Genomic DNA, 20,475 nt, shown 5'->3' on the forward strand with positions numbered 1-20,475 from the left:
CAACTAAGGCCATATTGCTCCAGGGATATGCAGTGGTCATTCCCTGACCTTTCTGCATCCTCCGTCATGAGCATGTGCTATGCACTGCTGCTCCTGCCCACCTGGAATGAATGGAGGGATGAAATGGGAGGGGTTTTTTTTGACTGATGCTGCATAAGCTTGCTTTCTTGCATCATATACCTCTACTAATGCTATGTACATACTTCTGCACAGGGGTCTCAAGACTAAGTCAGATAGCAAAAATTATGATAAGTAGAATCCATTTAAATCTGCTGTGGGTTTACATTATGTAATGTTCCTGTAGACAAATCCCTTGAATTTTCAGAAATGATCTCTGCCTACTAACTCATATTAGGCATATTTCAGTAATCCTTCAGTTTTACTGTGGTCTAAACATTAACATTCCTCTCCAATTTTTTTTTTTTTTTTTTTTAATTTGTGTCTCTTCACATTTCTTTTTTTTATTATATTTTTTTTCGATATGAGTTTGGATAACAATCCTTTTATGTTGAAATAGAAAAGGATTGTTACTTCTATTGAAAAAAAACCTTAGTTAATCAATAAACATGAAAAAGGCACTAAAGTGTCACCTTTAATTTTAATGGGTCTTTATTCAACTACATAGAACACTTTGGAGATGCCCCACTCACTCAAAACATGTTTTAAAATTTATGTAGTATGGTATTATCTGTAGGAATGGCAAACTTCACTGATAAATACATATTAATTTTTGAAAAAGGTAAACTTCACTGTTTGTCTTTTCAAAAAATATGTATTTATTAAATTTTATATCAAATCTTCTCACACTGTAGTATGATTTTATAAATAAATATAGGGTATATAAGTAAATAAATTTGTTTCTGTTGTATTCATGAGTTTTTTTTTTCATTCTATAAATCATTTGGAGTTTCGATTATCTAGGAAAAGTTTTTTACCAATCATCTTAGACAATCAAAAGTCTAATGTACATTATTACCCAATACAGGAGAATGATTTACTAAAAATAACACATGCAATAGCACAATACATATGTCATGATATGTATATTGTGTTACTTTGTTTAAAACAAAAAACAAAAAAAAAAAAACTTAGCTATGTAAATAATAAAACAATTTTGCCAAAAAAAAAAAAAAAAACACAACACTTTTTTTTTTACCTGATGGGTTGTCAGAACTTCCTAAACGGGGATAAAATTTACCAGGTAATCTAAAAGTCAGGTAATATGCTGGTGAGTTTTCATTACCTGAAATAAATATGTTTCTTTGTGGAGAATATGAGGCAAGATCTGAGTGATCTAAATGTGGCCCTACTCTTTTATATAGTGTTGCATGCACAGGTATACGTGTTCTCCTTATTGCTTCTTTGGACGACAGATCATGTGTAGCATTACCATACAAGACTCCAGACAATGGATGCTCTTTGTTATTTTTGGTGTCCGTGAAAACAGGCTCTCTATGATGGCTTAAAACATTAGCATTAGGTGAGCTAGTCGTTACTGGATGGGCCCTTTGATGCCTTCTAATCGCTGATGGATGTCGAATTCTGTGATGTCTTTCATGATTAATGCCATCTGAAAAAAAAATATAGTGCTTTGCTTTAAATACTGAATATACCAGTTATTCTAATTATGTTGAAAAAATTAATTCACACGATTCTAAATTTGTGACCAATTCATAATTCATTCAACCCAATATGATAACCTTTAAAATTACAAAAATATTGACACCAAGAACTAATTAATGAAAAGAAACCCACTGAATTTCAGTTATTTATAACTAAGCAATTAAATGGGATTATTGATACATGTCATACATAGCAACAATACAGTTGAAGGAGATGAGTGAACCCAGTCACAATCCTGATTTCTCTGCAAAGGATATATATTACTGTGAAAAAATAAATAAATAAAAAAATCAGATGGTACACACAGCAACTTGTATTTTTTCAACATACAACATGCATTATCATATAATGTTTTTAATTATTCATTGAATTTTTTGAAATCCTTATATTAAAATCAGTACAGCAAAGTTAAAAACTTTCCAGATGTAAAGTTTTATACCTGAAAACCCTTACAGCACACTGTACTCATAGCAGATTCGTGGGAAGAATCATTAAAAACTGCTGTATTTTTAACAAAGGGTATAGCTTTGTTAAACACACAATCATAATTTCAAAAAGGTTATTATTACACAAAATATAACTGCAGTTAGACAAAAACAGTATTAGTACTGAAAAGCATGCAATAAAGCCAAATCAAACTTAAGTGGTGGTAATCTTTAAAATAAATAAATAAATAAAAGATAAATATTGATAATCATAACTTGCATATCATTTGTACTTCATTATGTTTTTATCCAATAACCTCTTTAAATTTACATAAAATTTAAAGTTCTACAAGATCAGAGAAATTCATTCCAATAAAAAATTACTCTTTGGCATCAAATTTTCTTATATTTACATTTATGTCCCTTTGTGTGCATTAAATAAGTAAACAACTTTTTTCATTTCTGAGGAAGGATCACATACCATCAGTGTTTTAGGCTCAAAGTAGTGAGGTGGGTTGTTCAGATATTAGAAAAAAAGGAAATGCAATTTTTTTATTAATAAAGAACACAAAGGTTGTTGAAAAACTTACAGTAGTAAGTGTCCTAGGTTCTCAAACCAGTACATTCCAGTACTGGTTTTTGAACTCGGGGAAAACTTGTTAACGATGGATTTGAATTTCTGAAAGTTACGATTTTAAGGAAATAAAGAAATATGGAAGAAGTGTCTGTGCAGCAGGAAGTAGAGGGTTGAGAGAGGGAATCATTGCATAACCAACTGTTGTCATTTTAAATGTCTAGCAGGTATCAAAAAAAAATTCATTTCAGCATGTGTCTTAGTACATGATGTTTGTTTGTTTGTTTGTTATTTGGTTTTTAGGAGCATTAGCAACTAAGGCCATATTGCTCCAGGATATGCGGTGGTCATTCCCTGACCTTTCCGAATCCTCCGTATTTGGTGGTGACGGGCTCGAACCCAGGTCTAATCAAAAAGCGTGTGCTACGCTCTGCTGATCCTTCCCACCTGGCTACGGAGGCTCCCAGTACATGATGTACATTACTCATGTATTTTTGGGGAAAAAGGCAAGAAATAGTTTAAATGGTACAATAAAAATGATGTACAGTAGGCCATCATTACAATGCAGTTTGCTAAATGCTGATTCACTATAACGCTGTTCTTATATCATAACCTGTATTTCACTATAATGCTTTCACAACTTGCTCTAATGCTCTTTTATCAGCAACGTAAAGTTGGTCATTCCTCATGTACATAAGTGCCGCTTGTGATCAGAGTCATCATTCAGTAGTGTCCATAATGGGCAGTTAACTCTAAGATTGTATGACAATTGTAATTAATGAATTATTGTATAATTGTAATTAATCAATTAAATCATAATTAATGAATGCAATGATACTTCCAATTAGTTTCAAAAGTGGCAAAGAATTGGTTGACTTTATTGTTGTGCGATAATGCTGCTGGAGATTTTAAATTAAAATCCTTTTTAGTTTACCATTTTGGAAAATCCAAGGCCTCTTAAAGGTTTTGCTAAATCAAACCTACATATAATTTGGAAGGCTAATAAAGCTTGTGTAACCAGTCCTCTTTTCATTGATTGATACGCTGAATCCTTTTGTCGCTCAGTGGAAAGATATTGTGTGAAAATTAACTGATTACAAAGCAATTTTGATCATGAACAATGTGCCAGGACATCCAAAAAAAAGAGATCTCTGAAGACTTGAACAATCATATAAAATTTTTTTTTCATGCCTCGAAACACTACCGCTCTGATTCAACCAATGGACCAAGGTGTTATTGCCACATTTAAAGCCTACAACATAAAGAACATTTTTTCCCAAACTGTTAAAGCCATCAAAACTGGTGAAAATAGAACGAGCCTAAAAGAGTTTTGGAAATCCTACAACATTAAAACATTTCCAGTGTCTGAAATGAAGTGACTAGAAAACCAGGACTGGAGTGTGGAGGATTGCATAAAGAAGTCCCAAGAGTCTGATGATATGTTGAGAATGTTAAAGTGCAACTTATTCAGCTCGGAAAAGAAGTAAAAATAGACAAAACTGATGATGACAATGTACAAGAGATAATCAACAATGACAGGGATAGCTTCTCTAGTGAAGAACTTGAGGAAATGACAAAAGAACAAAAGCATGCAATTTAGGGAGAAGATGATCAAGACCATACAAATGAAGAACCAATAAAGTTGCTGACTGCAAAAGAACTTAGAGTTTTTGCACACTTTGAAAAAATGTGCGATTATTTCCGGGAGTAATAACTCTAACATGGAACAAAGTTCAAAGGTAATAAGAAGTTTAAAGAAAGGAATTAATCCCTACACAATTCTATAAACAAGAGGGACAAAGTACAACTCCAAAATTTACACATTTTTTTTAGTTTCCAAAGATATGAAAACTCTATGGCAGAGGGCCATCAGATTAACAAATTCATGATTTTAATTGATGTTTTAAATTTAATTTTGATATACATGTATTTTATAATAATATAAAATATTATACATGTAATGTATAATATTTTATATTTATACAAATTTTTGAATATTAAATATTTTGACTGACATTTGTGCGTCTTTTCACTACCATTTATTATTGTTTAGGAAATATCCCATGGCACAGCCTGCAACTCAAAAAGGTATATACGTTACTTTATGGGAATACAGCACTTGCTTAATGCTGAATCACCAAGCACTCTGTTTTCCAGAACGAATTATCAGCGTTAAGTGGGGGATCACCTCTATAATTTTATTATAGAGTGCAACATTTTAACCAGACCTTTCTCAATCATCCTGTATAACAATGAATATAATAATATCTGATTAACTATTCCTATGATGACATATTAATTCAATAAATTTCAGAATAATGGTTTGCTCTGGAAACTAAAAAATGCTAACCCTTCATTTTGTAAGCTAAAACTTGTGGAGCTCCCTTACATAATATAAAACATTAGGCTTTGAGTAAAGGATGCTTCTATAACATAAAACATTTTTTCTTTTGCAGATTATAAGGTATGTAATACAATATAATTAACCTATTTGTATATTACACAGGGAGTTGAACACTTAAAAATTAACATCAATTTATTAATTCACAAAATCAACTGGTTAATTTTACAAATGCATTTAAATAATCTTACCATGTTGAACAAGTTCCTCTTTCACTGACTCATGCACAGGTACTGAAATACCTAAGTGATGAAGTGTCATGTTACCAACATCATCCACCAATGGTAACTGCTGGGAAGGAGTTTCAGGTGGAAAGGAAGACAACAAAACACGAACATCAATCCTGTTTGGATTTTTAATGTGTCGAAGTTGACGTCTAAGCTGCTGATTACTGCTTGTGCCATTTGTTCCAAAGACTGATGAATCGGAATTCTGTTGTTTTGTTAGTAGGGTCCTTGTATAAAAATAAGCAAAGAACAATTGTTATTTACTCATAAACACTCAAGTTTTGGGCATTACATTACATTAAATACTTCTACTTTTATTCACTTTTTTTTTCAATTTCAAGTTAATCCAAAATACTATTATATGCATAAATAAACAAATGCATTTCTACTTGAACACAAAAAGATAGCTCGTGGACAAATATAAAGCTCAGCACGAATTTTAAAAACAATGAAAAAATAATAAAAATGCGGTCTACAACTTATCCTACCCTCTGAAGGTTCTCTTGTAATTATGTACACTGATTTTTTACACCGCAAGTAAACAAAAAAAGAATTTTTTTATTATCAATTTACATTCTGTTGCTGAACAGTTGCATCCATACTGTTCCCAGATTTTCAGGACAGAAAATCACAACAAATAGGAATATTTCTCAGCATTGAAAAATTAAATATTTTTATCGAGTGTTACCAACAAATGCAAAGAACCCCATTTATGAATGTGCTCGAACTTTCAATGCCCATTTAAAATTTTAAAAAAATAATTAATAAACAAGCTCTATAGTGGGGAAAAATTACTACTTAGTACCTGGCAAATTACTTTTTTTTTCCCCGCAGGTGGCAAATTTACAATATGCTTCATTTTATTTGTATATGACATTATATGATATAACTATTATAATATTAAAATATCATAATATAGTATGGATGATATCATATAACATAATAGTGAGTCTTCTACAGATAAGTCTTAGAATGAGTTTTCTGTCTTTACAGATATGGCCTAAATTGCTGATGCACCCAAAACAAACCTGTCTTTGCAGTAATGATGAACTTACAAATAATATTACCATAATTAGCACTGGCATTAGTAGAGGATATGATTCAAGAAATCAAGCTTATACAGCATCAATCAAAAAAAAAAAAAAAAATCCCATTTCACACATCCATTTGCCCTAAAAGTTTGTGTTCAGTTCTTCCTTGAACTCATTTAAGCTATCAACTTCCACAATGACAGATAGAAGTTTATTCCAGCAATCAATTACCCACTGACTAAAGGCAAATTTCCACACACAGTATCTATTCTACAACTGTCTTTCCTCAATTTGAATTTACATCCCCTCAGATTAGGGAAACGGGGAACATATTATGCAAAAAGCATAGATGGAACAGGACCAGGGTATGTCTGCCGGGGGACAAAGGTTGAGGATGTTGTAGGACAGATATCATCCTTTAAGGGCACAAAGGGTGATATTATTGTACACGTTGGCACTAATGATATTAAGAGTAGGAGACCGGCAGAATTACTTAACAAATACAAGACAATGCTGAAAAAAAAAAAAGCCGTGAGTTACAGTTGAATTTGAAAGTGTCTGCAATTCTGCCCAGACACGATAGGAGGGAGCATATGATGAGAGCCTTGTCAATCAATTCGGCCCTGGAGAGATTGTGCAAGGCTCAAGGGGTAGAATTTTTCTCAGCCCTGTCTGTGCTTGTTAACAGGAGATACTGCTTCTACAGGGACGGAATACACTTAAATAGAAAGGGTGCAAGAATATTTGCTGATGCTATCGAGGCAGAGTTAGGTGGGTCGGAAAACAGCTAGCTTGGGGGGATAAATGGACTAATAGATTAACAGTAGCCGCTGGCAGAGGTAAAAGTGATTCTTGCACTACTTCTATTGAAATGCAATTGAACAGCAGCCTGGAAAGCAAGGCAACGGGAATTTCCAGGACTACAGGGAGTCATAGTGGAACAAGTAAATACATGGGTTGTGTTAGGGTAACTAAGAGTAGAAACAGGTGCATGTATACTTGCATGTACACCAATGCTAGGTGTATAGTTAATAAATTCGATGAGCTTGAAGTGATAGTCAAGACATCAAAGGCAGACATTTTGGGGTATCAGAGACAGTGTCACACGGACATAAGCAGCGTAGAACTGGAATTTGAGGAGCACAATGTGTACAGAAAGAACAGATACGACAAGAAGGGAGGAGGGGTTATGCTGTTAGTTAAGAAACACATAAAATCTAAGGAAGTGCATCCAATTGTTGTGGGTGGACAATGCAATGTTGAGTCTGTTTGTTGTGACATAAGCACTGGGAAAGGAAAAATGAGAGTAGGTGTGCTATAGGCCTAATGAATCTGATTAGTATAATGAGCAATTGTGCAGAGAATTGAAGTGGGCCAGTAAATTACAGTGTCTTATAATGGGAGATTTTAATTTCCTGGATATTGACTGTAATTTGTGGGGTGGTCACTCACACACTAGCAAGGCTTTTGTGGATTTGTTGGATGATTGTTTTCTACAGCAGCATGTTCAGGAGGCAACTAGAGGGAGTAATACTCTTGATCTGATTATCAGTAGTGATTCTTCGTGCATCAAGAATCTGCAGATAAAGGAACCACTAGGTGGCAGTGATCACAGTGTGCTGAAGTGGGAGTTACTCAAAGAGGTAACTACCATCAAGGGTAAAGGGAAGGGTTTTTGTTTTCGTAAAGGAGACTATGATGGTCTGAGACAGTATTTAAATTCTATACAGTGGGACCAACTGATGATGTTACCAACACCAAATACGAAATGGGAAGCATTCAAAGAATTAATCTTGGAAGCTACTAGGCTTTTCATATCAACAAAGAAGTCAAGATTTAGGCCTAAATGTATGTCAGATGAACTAATTATACATGTGACAGAGAAGAAAAATGCATGGGATACATATAAATGAACATGTGACACAGAAGCCTATGATAGATAGAAGCTGGTCTGTAACCAAGTTACAAAGGAGGTTAGGCAGCCAAAGGCAGATTACGAGAAATCTTTGGCAAAGGATGCAAAGAAAAACAGCAAAGAATTCTTTACTTATGTAAATTCTAGAAGGAAGGGGATGAATCAGATTGGTCCACTTGATATCGAACGGTTCAACTGTTAATGATCCTGCTCAGGTAGCTAACAAACGAAATGAATATTTTACAACAACATTCACACATGATGAGTTATTCAGGGAGGGGAATGCCAGAGGTGTATTCAACTATTATTGTTTTCTTCCATTATTGTTCCTTCCATTATTTCTTCCATTATTATTCCATTATTGTTTTCTGTATTTATAAATGATATTGATGATGGTATAGCAAGCTTAATGTCCAAGTTTGCAGATGATACAAAGGTTGGCAGGGTTGTCAAAGACACTACCGACACTATGCTGCTGCAACAGGATCTGGAAAGGTTGAGCAGATGGGCTGAGAGGTGGCAAATGAAGTTTAACATTGACAACTGTAAAGTACTACACATGGGAAACACCAACCCCAGAGCAACGTATCAACAGTTGGTTGGTGGAACAGACTTAAATCCCTTGTAGTGGTTGATAGCCTAAATAAGTTTAAGGCTCAGCTGGACAGGTATTTTGAACGAACAGAGGGGTGAAATGGAAGTGGGTTTTTTTTTTGGCTGATGCTGCATAAGCTTGCTTTCTTGCATCAAATGCCTCTACTAATGCTAATGCTAAAGAATTCAGTTATAGCTCAGACGCAGCATGGTTTTGTTAAGGGCAGGTCTTGCCTGACCAATTTGATTGGATACTATGATGTAGTCACAAAAGAACTGGATGCAGGGAATAACTTTGATATTATATATTTGGATCTTAGAAAGGCTTTTGATACTGTTGCACATGGAAGACTGCTGCACAAATTGGAGCAGTGTGGCATTGGAGGCAAATTGCTGCTATGGATAAGGGGATGGTTGAGTGGTAGAAGACAGAGAGTGGTAATCAATGGACACTGCTCAATGTGGACTAATGTTATTAGTGGAGTTCCTCAGGGTTCAGTGTTGGGTCCGTTGTTGTTTTCGGTGTTTATGAATGATATTGATGATGGTATATCAAGTTTAATGTCCAAGTTTGCAGATGATACAAAGGTTGGCAGGGTTGTTAAGGACACTACTGACGCTATGCTGCTGCAACAGGATCTGGAAAGGTTGAACAGATGGGCTGAGAGGTGGCAAATGAAGTTTAACATTGACAAATGTAAAGTACTACACATGGGAAACAGTAACCCCAGAGCAATGTATCACCTCTGCGGTACTACACTGACAGTGGTGGAGAATGAAAAGGACTTGGGGGTAATTGTGCAGGCAGATAGGAAGTTCTCTGAGCAGTGCAGATGAGCTGCAAGAGTAGCTCATGGTGTCTTGTCAATGATATACAGGAATTTTTCTAGCAGGGATAAGGAGGTGATTATTCCCTTGTATAAGGCAATGGTTAGGCCACATCTTGAGTACTGTATACAGGTCTGGAGGCCTCATTTCAAGAAGGATGTAGAGCTGCTGGAACGGGTACAGTGAAGGGCAACAAGATCAGTGAATGGAACAAAGGGTTGCTCTTACGAAGAAAGGCTTAAGTTTTGCAAATTACAGAGTCTGGAGACTAGGCACCGGTGAGGTGATCTGATAGAGGTGTACAAAGCTTTGAATGGTTTGAGCATGCTCAATGCCAATGGGATTCTTCATCTTGCTCACAATAATCACCTCAGAGGCATAAATTCAAATTGAGGAAGGACGGATGTCGGATAGATGTGCGGAAATTTGCATTTGGCCAGCGGGTGGTTGGTTGGTGGAACCGACTTCCATCACTTGTTGTTGAAGTTGATAGCCTAAACAAATTTAAGGCTCAACTGGACAGGTATTTCGAACGATCGGAGGGGTGAAATGGGAATGGTGCGTTTTTTTTTGTTTTTTTTGGCTGATGCTGAATAAGCTTACTTTCTTGCATCATATGCCTCTACTAATGCTAATGCTAACTATGGCAGTAAGCCAGATAATCTTGTAATAACTGAGAGTAAAGTGGAGAAGAAATTATTGAATATAAACACAAGAAAGGAGTGGATGGAATCTATCCAGTTATATTAAAGGAGGTGGAAAAGGAATTAAGCAAATGCTTAGCCATAATTATGAGAGCTTCCTTGGACTCGGGAGGTACCCATGGACTGGAGATGTGCAAATGTGACCCCAATCCACAAAGGAAGATCAAAGGGAGACACAGGTAATTACCGACCTGTTAGTTTAACTTCTGTTCCAGAGAAATTAATGGAGGCACTGGTTAAAGAAGCATTGCAGGATCATCTAGAAAAGACTTCAGTTATAGCTCGGACACAGCATGGGCTTGTTAAGGGGAAGTCTTGTCTGACTAATTTGAATTGGATACTATGATGTAGTCACAAAGGAACTGGATGCAAAGAATAACTTTGATATCATATATTTGGATCTTAGAAAAGCATTTGATACTGTTGCACATGGAAGACTGCTGCACAAATTGGAGCAGTGTGGCATTGGAGGCAAATTGCTGCTATGGATAAAGGGATGGTTGAGTGGAAGAGAACAGAGAGTGGTAATCAATGGACACTGCTCTTCGTGGACTAATGTTATTAGTGGAGTCTCTCAGAACTCAGTGTTGGGTCCATTGTTGTTTTCTGTATTTATAAATGATATTGATGATGGTATATCAGGCTTAATATCCAAGTTTGCAGATGATATGAAGGTTGTCAGGGTTGTTAATGACACTAATGACAGTACACTGCTGCAACAGGATTCAGAAAACTTGAGCAGATGGGCTGAGAGGTGGCAAATGAAGTTTAACCCATTAACAGCCATTGTCCCATTTATGGGACAATGAGAAGTGGCAGCTGAAGTTTAATATTGACAAATGCAAAGTACTGCATATGGGTAGAAGTAACCCCAGAGAAACATACGAATATTGTGGTTACTACACTTAGGTTGGTAGAGAAGGAAAAAGACCTGGGGGATAATTGTGTAGTCAGACATGAAGTTTTCTGATCTGTACAACAGGCTGCCAGAGCAGGTCATGGGGTCTTCTCAATGATATGCAGAAATTTTTCTAGCAGGGATAAGCAGTTGATTGTCCCTTTGTATAAGGCAATGGTCAGGTCAGGCCATGCCTTGAGTACTGTGTACAGGTCCGTTTTTTTTTTTTTTTTTTTTGCTGATGCTATATAAGCTTGCTTTCTTGCATCATGTGCCTTTGCTAATGCATTAGCAAAGGCACATGATGCAAGAAAGCAAGCTTATATAGCATCAGCCAAAAAAAAAAACTCCTTATTTCACCCATCCACTTGCTCCAAATGTTTGTCAAGTTCTGCCTTGAATCTATTTAAGCTATCAACTTCTACAACGACAGATGGAAGTTTGTTACAGCAGTCAACAACCCGCTGGTTAAAGGCAAACTTCCGTACATCTATTCTACAAATGTCTTTCCTCAATTTGAATTTATGCTGTCTCAGGTGATTATTCTGAGCAAGAGGAAGAATCCCATCCGCACTGAGCATGCTCAAACCATCAAGGCTTTATACATCTCAATCAGATCACCTCGCAGGTGCCTAGTCTGCAGACACTGTAATTTGCAAAACTTAAGTCTTTCTTCATAAGAGCAACCCTTTGTTCTATTCGCTAATCTTGTTGCCTTTCTCTGTACTCGTTCCAAAAGCTCTACATCCTCCTTAAAATGTGGCCTCCAGACCTGTATACAGTACTCAAGGTGTGGCCTGACCATTGCCTTATACAAGGGGATAATCACCTTATCCCTGCTAGAAAAATTCCTGTATATCATTGACATGACACCATGAGCTACTCTTGCAGATCGTCTGCACTGCTCAGAAAACTCATTATCTGCCTGCACAATTTCCCCCAGGTCCTTTTCATTCTCTACCACTATCAATGTGGTAACAGAGAGTTGATACGTTACTCTTGGATTACTGCTTCCCATATGTAGTACTTTACATTTGTCAATGTAAAGTACTACATATGCTGTAGAACTTTATGATAAAAATGATGATATACCTTCATCAATATATTTGATAAATATACAAACCAACAATGGGCCCAACACCAAATTCTGGGGGACTCCACTAATAACATTAGTCCACAAAGAGCAGTGTCCATTGATTACCACTCTCCAGTCTTCTCCCAATCAACCACCCTTTTATCCATTGTAGCAACTTGCCCTTAATGCCACACTAGTGTCTTCCATGTGCAACAGTATCAAAATCTTTCCTGAAATCCAAGAATACGAAACCAAAATAATATTTTTCATCCAGTTCCTTTGTGACCACATCATAGTATCCAATCAAATTGGTCACACAAGACCTCCCCTTAACAAACCCATGCTGTGTCTGAATTATTACTGCAATCTTGTCTAGATGATCCTGCAATGCTTCTTTAATCAGTGAAGTGAGGTTTAAAGAGTAGTTACGTTTATAAAATACATCACATGGATAGAGATAACTTCGGCACGTCATAGGATAAAATTTTATTGCAGGCATTGAAGAGACAAGATATTGGTGTTTGGAAATTGTCTTCAAACTCTAATAGCGACATATAGACCATAGCCTGATAGGCTTAACACAGAGGATTTTCTCTTGTGAAAATTCCCATAGGCTTTACATTGTCCCGCTGAGATAACATTATGCAAAATGGAGACTTGTTATTTTATTGCCTTGGAAATTTACTGGCTCTGGGATAAACCCCTTTAGGGAGAACTTATTAAATGTTTATATGTCACTATATACTGTGAATATACACTGTGCTGTCACTTTATTAGGTACACCTACCTAGTAGCGTGTTGAGCCTCCTTTAGCCTTCAAAACAGCCTGAATTTGTCTAGGCATGGATTGAACAAGATGCTGAATTGTGCAGGAATGAGGTACCATGCAGACATGACAGTGTCATGCAGTTCCTTGAGATTCGACAGAGGTATAGACTTTTCCAGCTCATCCCAAAGGTGTTCAATATGATTGAGATCCGCTAGGACTGAAAGGGCGATATTTTGTTCTGTGCACCTAGGTTGTATTCTGACATGATGTGTGACTCACATCTGGCGAGTATGAGCTTGGCACACCCAGGGTCCTGAGCTGGATGTCATCATTCTTCTCTTTCTTGGTGATTCCCTTTTACTTCTAACTCTCTCCCTCTCTCTCCCTCCCAGTACAGGATAAGCCTCAGGCTTCCTTGTACAATATGGCTAATAACAATGACATTGTGGCCCGACTGTTTGCTTGCACAATTCTAGCCACTGTCCTCTGACCTCTCTCATCAACAAGCGATTTTCATCCAAAGGAGTGCCGTTGAGAGAATGTTTTCTGTTTGTTGCACCATTCTCCATATACCCTTGAAACTGTGGTGCGCGAAAAGTTCAGGAGAACTACCATTTCAGAGATGTTTTGTCCAGCACGTCTTGCACCTACTACTATGCCACATTCAAAGTCTGTTAGATCACTCCATTTCCCCATTCTTGCTACGGTTTGTACACTTAACTGATACTAGAAACGTTGTCCTGCTGCATTTATATCCACAACTGTGGTCACGTGACTTGCAACATTTGGGGACAAATCTTTTGTGTGCACAGCAGGGGTGAACCCAGGGCCGTGCCGTGCTATGATACAGAGAGGCGGCTGCATCAGGCAGCACCGTAAGGGGGTGACATAAGCAGCGAAATCAAAATAGGGGCAGAATTTCAAAGACTTGCATCATACTGAGAAAATATACCACCCTGGGTGTACCTAATAAAGAGGCAGCACAGTGTATATCAGTCTTTATTAGTTCGATTTCACATTTACATTTTGGAAAAGTCCCATAGGTTAATATGGGGCTAGTTTTGGGCTACTTTTAAAGAAACTTAAAGTGGCTATAACTCTCTTAATTTTGGAGTTGAGCATCTTACTTTGGAGGAAAAGAATCTACTTTAAATTACTAATTTTGTGGCGCCCCCTGTCCGCTAGGGGCTGAGAACCTTAAACCAACCTTGATGAATTCTTCAACTCTTATGCAGATTTCATCCAGGGTGGGGTAAAGTGTTTATATAAACATATATTGTTAAACTGTTGAAATTAATTGGTTGTTGTCTAAATTACTTGTCTAATTAACATAATGTCAGAAGAATACCGAGTCCCAGGAATTTGAAGCATATTCTTCTTCTGTTGATTTTGCAACAAACCAGGTGTTTCCTATCAAAGACCTCTAAAACTGTTAGAAAAGGGGAAAAAGACAAACTAAACTTGATAAAACAAAATTGGATAAAAATAAGACTTTGAATGATGAAGAAGATAAGAACCGGCAATCTCTTGTTAAAGAAGTTCGAGCTAGCACAGCCGAGAACAGTGAGGGCTATGCAGTTCATGAGTCTCCAAGTGGTACAAGGGATGAAATAGTTAATGTTTTTAGTAGGGAAGACCAAGGGATTTCTTTTATCAATGGTCTGAACCTTTTATCAATGGTCTGAATTCGGAGGATCATTACATGCCTCTGAGGTGTATGTGACATTGGCTAAGACAAGGGCTTTAGGAGCAATAATGTCTAAAGAGTCAAGTAAAATAACAAAACCAGCGTCTAATAGAATTTATGGTCACTGGGCTGACGTGGAGGTGGTCACCACATCTTTGGTTGTGGACAATGAGCACCTCAAGGTACAAGCTAGGGATCTGGGGGAGAGTGCTTCTCAGATAAAAGAAATGTTAGATTACCAGATTGAACTTCATAAGAAATCTTTTGCAGAGGTAAAGATCTCAGGTTGGTTGACTGTGTTGTCATCCAGAATAAACCAAGATCCGAAGAGAGGACTGACAGTGCAAGTCCCTTATCAGTTCCTAGAGGTGTGCCTGATCCTCAGAATCTGATTATTTTTAGGCCTACTGAGGAGTCTTCCTTGAGTTCGAGTCAGATATAAAGCAGAAGGTGACTCAAGTCATTAAGAGTGACCACAGGGAGATGAAAGTAATAGTGGCATGTGATACAAGAAAGCAAGTGTATGAGCTTATGCAGCATCAGCCAAAAAAAAAAAAACACACCATTCCCTCTAAATGCCTGTACAGTTCCTCCTTAAATTTATTCAACCTATCAACTTCCACAACGACAGATGGAAGTTTGTTCCAGCAATTAACCACCCGCTGGCTAAAGGCAAATTTCCGCACATCTATTCTACATATGTCCTTTCTTAATTCGAATTTATGCCCCCTTAAGAAAGGACAGACGAATACCTTAAGTAAAAGGTATTCGTTTCCTTAGGAATAGGGGATCCTTGTGGAGACCACAAATTCGGCGGATGCTAATAGGATCTATTCTGCTTTGAAAGAGATAGGTCTTACAATGAAGAAATCTCGGTTATCTGATCCAACAGTGTAAATATATGGTGTCCGTCGTGAATATGCTCAGGAGGAAATACTTGACGATCTTTTCGTTAAAAAACTTAAGATTATGGTTTCTTGCATGATGAAATTAAATATGAGGTGACTTTCAGATTTAGTTCTGGATTGGGTGCAAAGGTGGTTAAATTGGGTGGTTGGATTTATTCCTCGCATGATGCGGTATATTTTAGACAGCGATAGAATCTATCTACGATTTACATCACACAGGCACCTCCAGCCAGGTGGGCAGGAGCAGCAGTGCGTAGCACACGCCTCTTGATTAGACCGGGGTTCGAACCCGTGACCACCAAATACGGAGGATGCAGAAAGGTCAGGAAATGACCACCGCATAGCCCCGGAGCAATATGGCCTTAGTTGCTAATGCTCCTAAAAACGAAATAACAAACAAACATCACACAGGTTCCGTAAGTTTACGATTGTAAGCAAGTGTTTCCGTTGTTTGGGGGTATAGCCACTCGGCACAATTTTGTTCGCATAAGGCAGTTTCTTGTGGACATTGTGCAGAAGGTGGTCATGTCTACGGAGATTGTCCCCATAAAGAAGACTCTCCAAAATATATCGACTGCAAGAGACGTGGTAGAGATTACAATCATTCTGTAAGGGATGTCAAGTGTCCAGAATACTTAAAAGCGATACAACTTAAGGATAGCAGAACCAAACAACAGTGATAATGGTTCAAATTAAGCAACATCATTGGCGATAAGAATCCAAATTTTAGGTAATATTATATATGAGGGGATAAAAGTTCTTCGGATAAATGGTCATCACGCAGTGGCAATTAATGAGATTAGAATAACACCATTTGAAAATAATTTTGACATTATTTGCATACAGGAACCCTTTCATTCTTTGCAAGTAGGGCCCTCAAAGTTATGGGTTTTCCCACCTCAGCAAGAATTATTCATTCGCTTAACAAACCTCCAAAAAGTGCCGTAGTTGTTATAAATAATGATCTGGTTGTTACCGACATTACAGGTCTGTTCACGGACACGGACCTGTTTAATGATTTCTACACCTTTCATAAGTTTTTACATTGCGTCTGTTTACTGTCCGCCAACTGAAGACATACAATTGACTCTCCATCGTTTGGAATTTATGTACTAATTTTGTTTCTAAAAATCTTATAATAACAGCGGATCTAAATGCCAAATCAAACTACTGGCACAGCGGTTTTACCGACCCTAGAGGATTAGCTCTCGAGGATATAATTTCATCGTACAACTTAATTGTGCAAAACTTGCGTGACAAGCCATTCACATTCTCTACTGTGAATGGCAAATCAAACATAGATGCCACTCTTACCACGGTTAAAACAGATGAAATTCTAATTGACTGGGATGTTATTCCAACCCTTGTGAATAGCGACCACCGCGCTAATGTATTTGGTTTGAAGCTTCGACAGCAATATAATGATTCACAGCCACACGATCTTAGACATTTCTCAATGAATACCATTAAATGGAACAAATTCAGAGATTACCTGCTCACTATTTTCTCTGCAAATGTTGCAGTTAGTTTTAAATGTTATGACGGCAATGGAATTTACAAATTTCGTTCAGCTCCACCTGTATTTGGCAATGGAGTACTCAGCCAAAAGAAAGCAAACCAGAAGAACTTCCGTTCCTTGGTGGTCTTCAGACTTAAGTAACCTGCGAAAGCAAGTTCAGCAGGCTAGAAAAGAATTCCAGAGACATAGGCATCTTTCTGCCGAGGATGTTCCGATTTTCAGGGACGCTTACAGTACTCCAAGGAAAAATTATCAAAAGGCAATTTCCAACTCAAAATAAAGTTGGAAAAATTTTGTAACGGATATAAGAAATAAAGAACCGTGAGGCTTGGTTTACCGGATATCAAGGAACAAAATGGCTTGCGGAGATGTTTATAACACAGTTAAAGTAGATGGTCAAGAGACTCAAGACTGGATGTTTATGGTGGATTCCATAATTAATAACCTATTCCCCAAAGATATATCAGATCTAGATTCACCTGAACAAATGCAAATACATCATTATAATGAAAAGTATTAAGGACCACCAGACATTGAACCCTTTACACTCCTGGATTTGGGCTCTGCCGTGGCAAAGGCTCAATGGTAAGAAATGCCCCGGTATTGACCTGATTGAGAATACAGTCAGTGTATTCTCAATCATGTGCAGAAAAATTCTTTGAAAATTTTCCACACATTCTTTTAAATTTGATGAATAAGTGTTTACTAGAAGAAATATTTCCTCGTCAATGGAAAATAGCTCTACTAAAGATACTGCACAAGCCTGAGAAATTAATATCAGATCCACGGGCCTACAGACCTAATTCGCCTTTAGCAAACCTGGGGAAATTGTTTGAGCGAATGTTAGCCACAAGAGTCCAAAAAAATGCTAGATCGGTTGGTTGTTGTTGGGTTTTTTGGCGGAAAAGCAACTTTGGCCATATTGCGCCTATCTATTAATGTTTAGTGACAAGGACATTTATATTTCTTAAATATTTTTTATTTTTATTTTTATTTTATTTTATTAATAAAAAGATACACAACAGGTAACCATTAACAGTGTATCTGAGATCAGATCAATAAACATAATAACAATAATGTGAAATCCTACAGGACGATAAACATTGATACAAATTCAAACAATAAAGCATATGTACAAAAGAGGATTGTATTAAGTTAAGTTACCGGTAAAACAAGTAATAATTAATCCGTTAGAGAATAGAAAAATAATATAACAAATAATAAGCTACAATAATTAGATGTGAGCTAGTCACTTTGCAGTTTAAGTGAAGAGGCAAACTTGTGGATGGAGTTCATCAGTGATTGGGAGTTGTCAAAGAAGTCAATGCGAGAGTCATTTGCTGATTTGCTGATTCTGTTCAGTGGACTGAACTTCATTAAGTCCGTGTTGGTAGAGTCAAGGCGAAACGGTGTAAGGTTCCTGACTTGTCTACAGGGAGCATTGAAGTTTATTTTACTCAGGATATCAGATGCTTCATAAATTCCAGTGATTACTTTGGCTAGGAGGGCGATGTCAGCAGTAACTCTTCTAGTGCACAGAGGCCTCAGATGAAAGTAATCACACAGCGATTCATAATACACTGAGTGATAGAATAGAGGATTGCGGTACGTAAGGTAACGGATAAAGTTTTTTTGGACTGCTTCAATTTTGTTAGTTAAAGTCTTTGTGTGAGGATTCCAGATGGGTGAACTGAATTCAAGGATTGGCAGTACAATAGTTTTATAAAGGATAACCGCATATCTGTAGTTTTTGAACTTGTATGTGTTCCGTTTGATGAATCCCAGTGTTTTGAATGCTTTGCTGGTGATTTTAAGGACATGGGCATCGAATTTAGCACTGCTGGAAAAGAGAATCCCTAAGTCGTTAACTTGGTCACACCTTTCGATGATCACAGAGTTAATACTATACTCCGTATTCATTAGTTGTGGAGATCTGCAAGATGAGAAAGAGATAACTTTGCACTTCGAGGGGTTAGCAGACAAGCCATTCAGAGATAGCCACAGAGAGAATTTATTGAGAGCACATTGAAGTTGTTGAGAATCGGTAGTCTCCTTCACTGCTGAGTAGATCTTAAGATCATCTTCATAGAGAGCAACTTGAACATTGGAGGTGTAGATGAAAGAAGGAAGATCATTTACGAAAACAATGAAGAGAAGAGGACCTAAGGGAGAGCCTTGTGGTACTCCGCTTAGTGGTATAAAACAGTCTGAGTTCACTTGATCGATGATAACGCTCAAGGAACGATGCGTAATATAGCTGCGTAGCCATGAGAGCAAAGGGTCACGGATGCCATACAGCTTAAGTTTTTCCAGAAGTTGTTCGTGCGGGACTTTATCAAATGCCTTAGATATGTCTGTGTAGACTGCATCAACTTGTAGGTGGTTATCAAGAGCTTCAGAGGTGTATTGCCAGAAAGGAAGTAAATTTGTGACTACTGACTTGCCACTGCAGAAACCATGTTGATTCTGATCGATAAAAGGCTTGAAGAATTCGAAGAGATGTTTGTGCACTGCTGTGTCGAAGAGTTTAGCCAGGCTGTTTTGCAAGGTTATGGGTCTGTAATCGCATACGTCATTTTTATCACCTTTTTTGAAAATAGGAACTATATTGACCTGCTTAAAGTGATTAGGATACTTCCCCAGCCTGAGAGACAGGTTGAAGATCCGCAGTATGAGGGGTTTCAATGTAGTGACAGTCCTTTTCCAAAATAGGCCTGGAATGTCATCTGGGCCTCTAGTATAGTCATTTTTCATGCTTTTTAATGCCGAGTTTAAATCTTCATCAGTGATAAAGAGATTAATGAGGATATCATCTTTAACAGGTGTGAAGTCAGGAAATGAGGCAGGTCTCAATGTATCATTTGTTTGAATTCTAGAAAAGTGTTTGGCAAACTCTTGAGCAATACTGAATTCGTCAGATAAGAGAATTCCATCTGCGTTTCGGAGTTGTAACTTTCTACTGGTTATGTTCTTATGCTTCATGAAATTCCAGAATGGTTTGATATCTCTGTGAGTAAGCAGACTATCCTGAACTGACTCTGTATACATGTTGTAGGAGTTTAATATGAGAGTTTTCACTTCTTTGCGGAGTTGGCTGAATATTTCATAGTATTGACTGTCACCTGTTTGCTTATATTTGTTTCTGTAGAATTCTTTGGATTTAATTTTACGTATTAGTTCACTATTATACCAGTGCGGGTAGGTAGAGCGTGCGGTAAGATGGGATTGAGGAACAATGTCAGATATAACTGAATGGACACAGTTAATCAGGTTGTTGGTGAGCACATCGATGTCATC

General features: G+C 37.2%; 1 protein-coding gene across 1 annotated transcript in view; it reads right to left on the bottom strand.

The window, feature by feature from the left end:
• The window catches only part of LOC150082247 (uncharacterized), a 299,068-nt gene that overhangs the window by 150,437 nt on the left and 128,156 nt on the right, over positions 1-20,475 (bottom strand). The window contains exons 3-4 of the mRNA XM_090379208.1: positions 5,215-5,477; positions 1,157-1,570 (exon numbers count right to left, since the gene is read on the bottom strand). Coding sequence (XP_090235334.1) covers positions 1,157-1,570; positions 5,215-5,477 — 677 coding nt within the window. The remainder of the gene's footprint in view (positions 1-1,156; positions 1,571-5,214; positions 5,478-20,475) is intronic.

This window comes from Mastigoproctus giganteus, chromosome 8, assembly GCF_048544385.1.
Source record: "Mastigoproctus giganteus isolate SK-2022 chromosome 8, ASM4854438v1, whole genome shotgun sequence".
NCBI lineage: Eukaryota > Metazoa > Arthropoda > Arachnida > Uropygi > Thelyphonidae > Mastigoproctus > Mastigoproctus giganteus.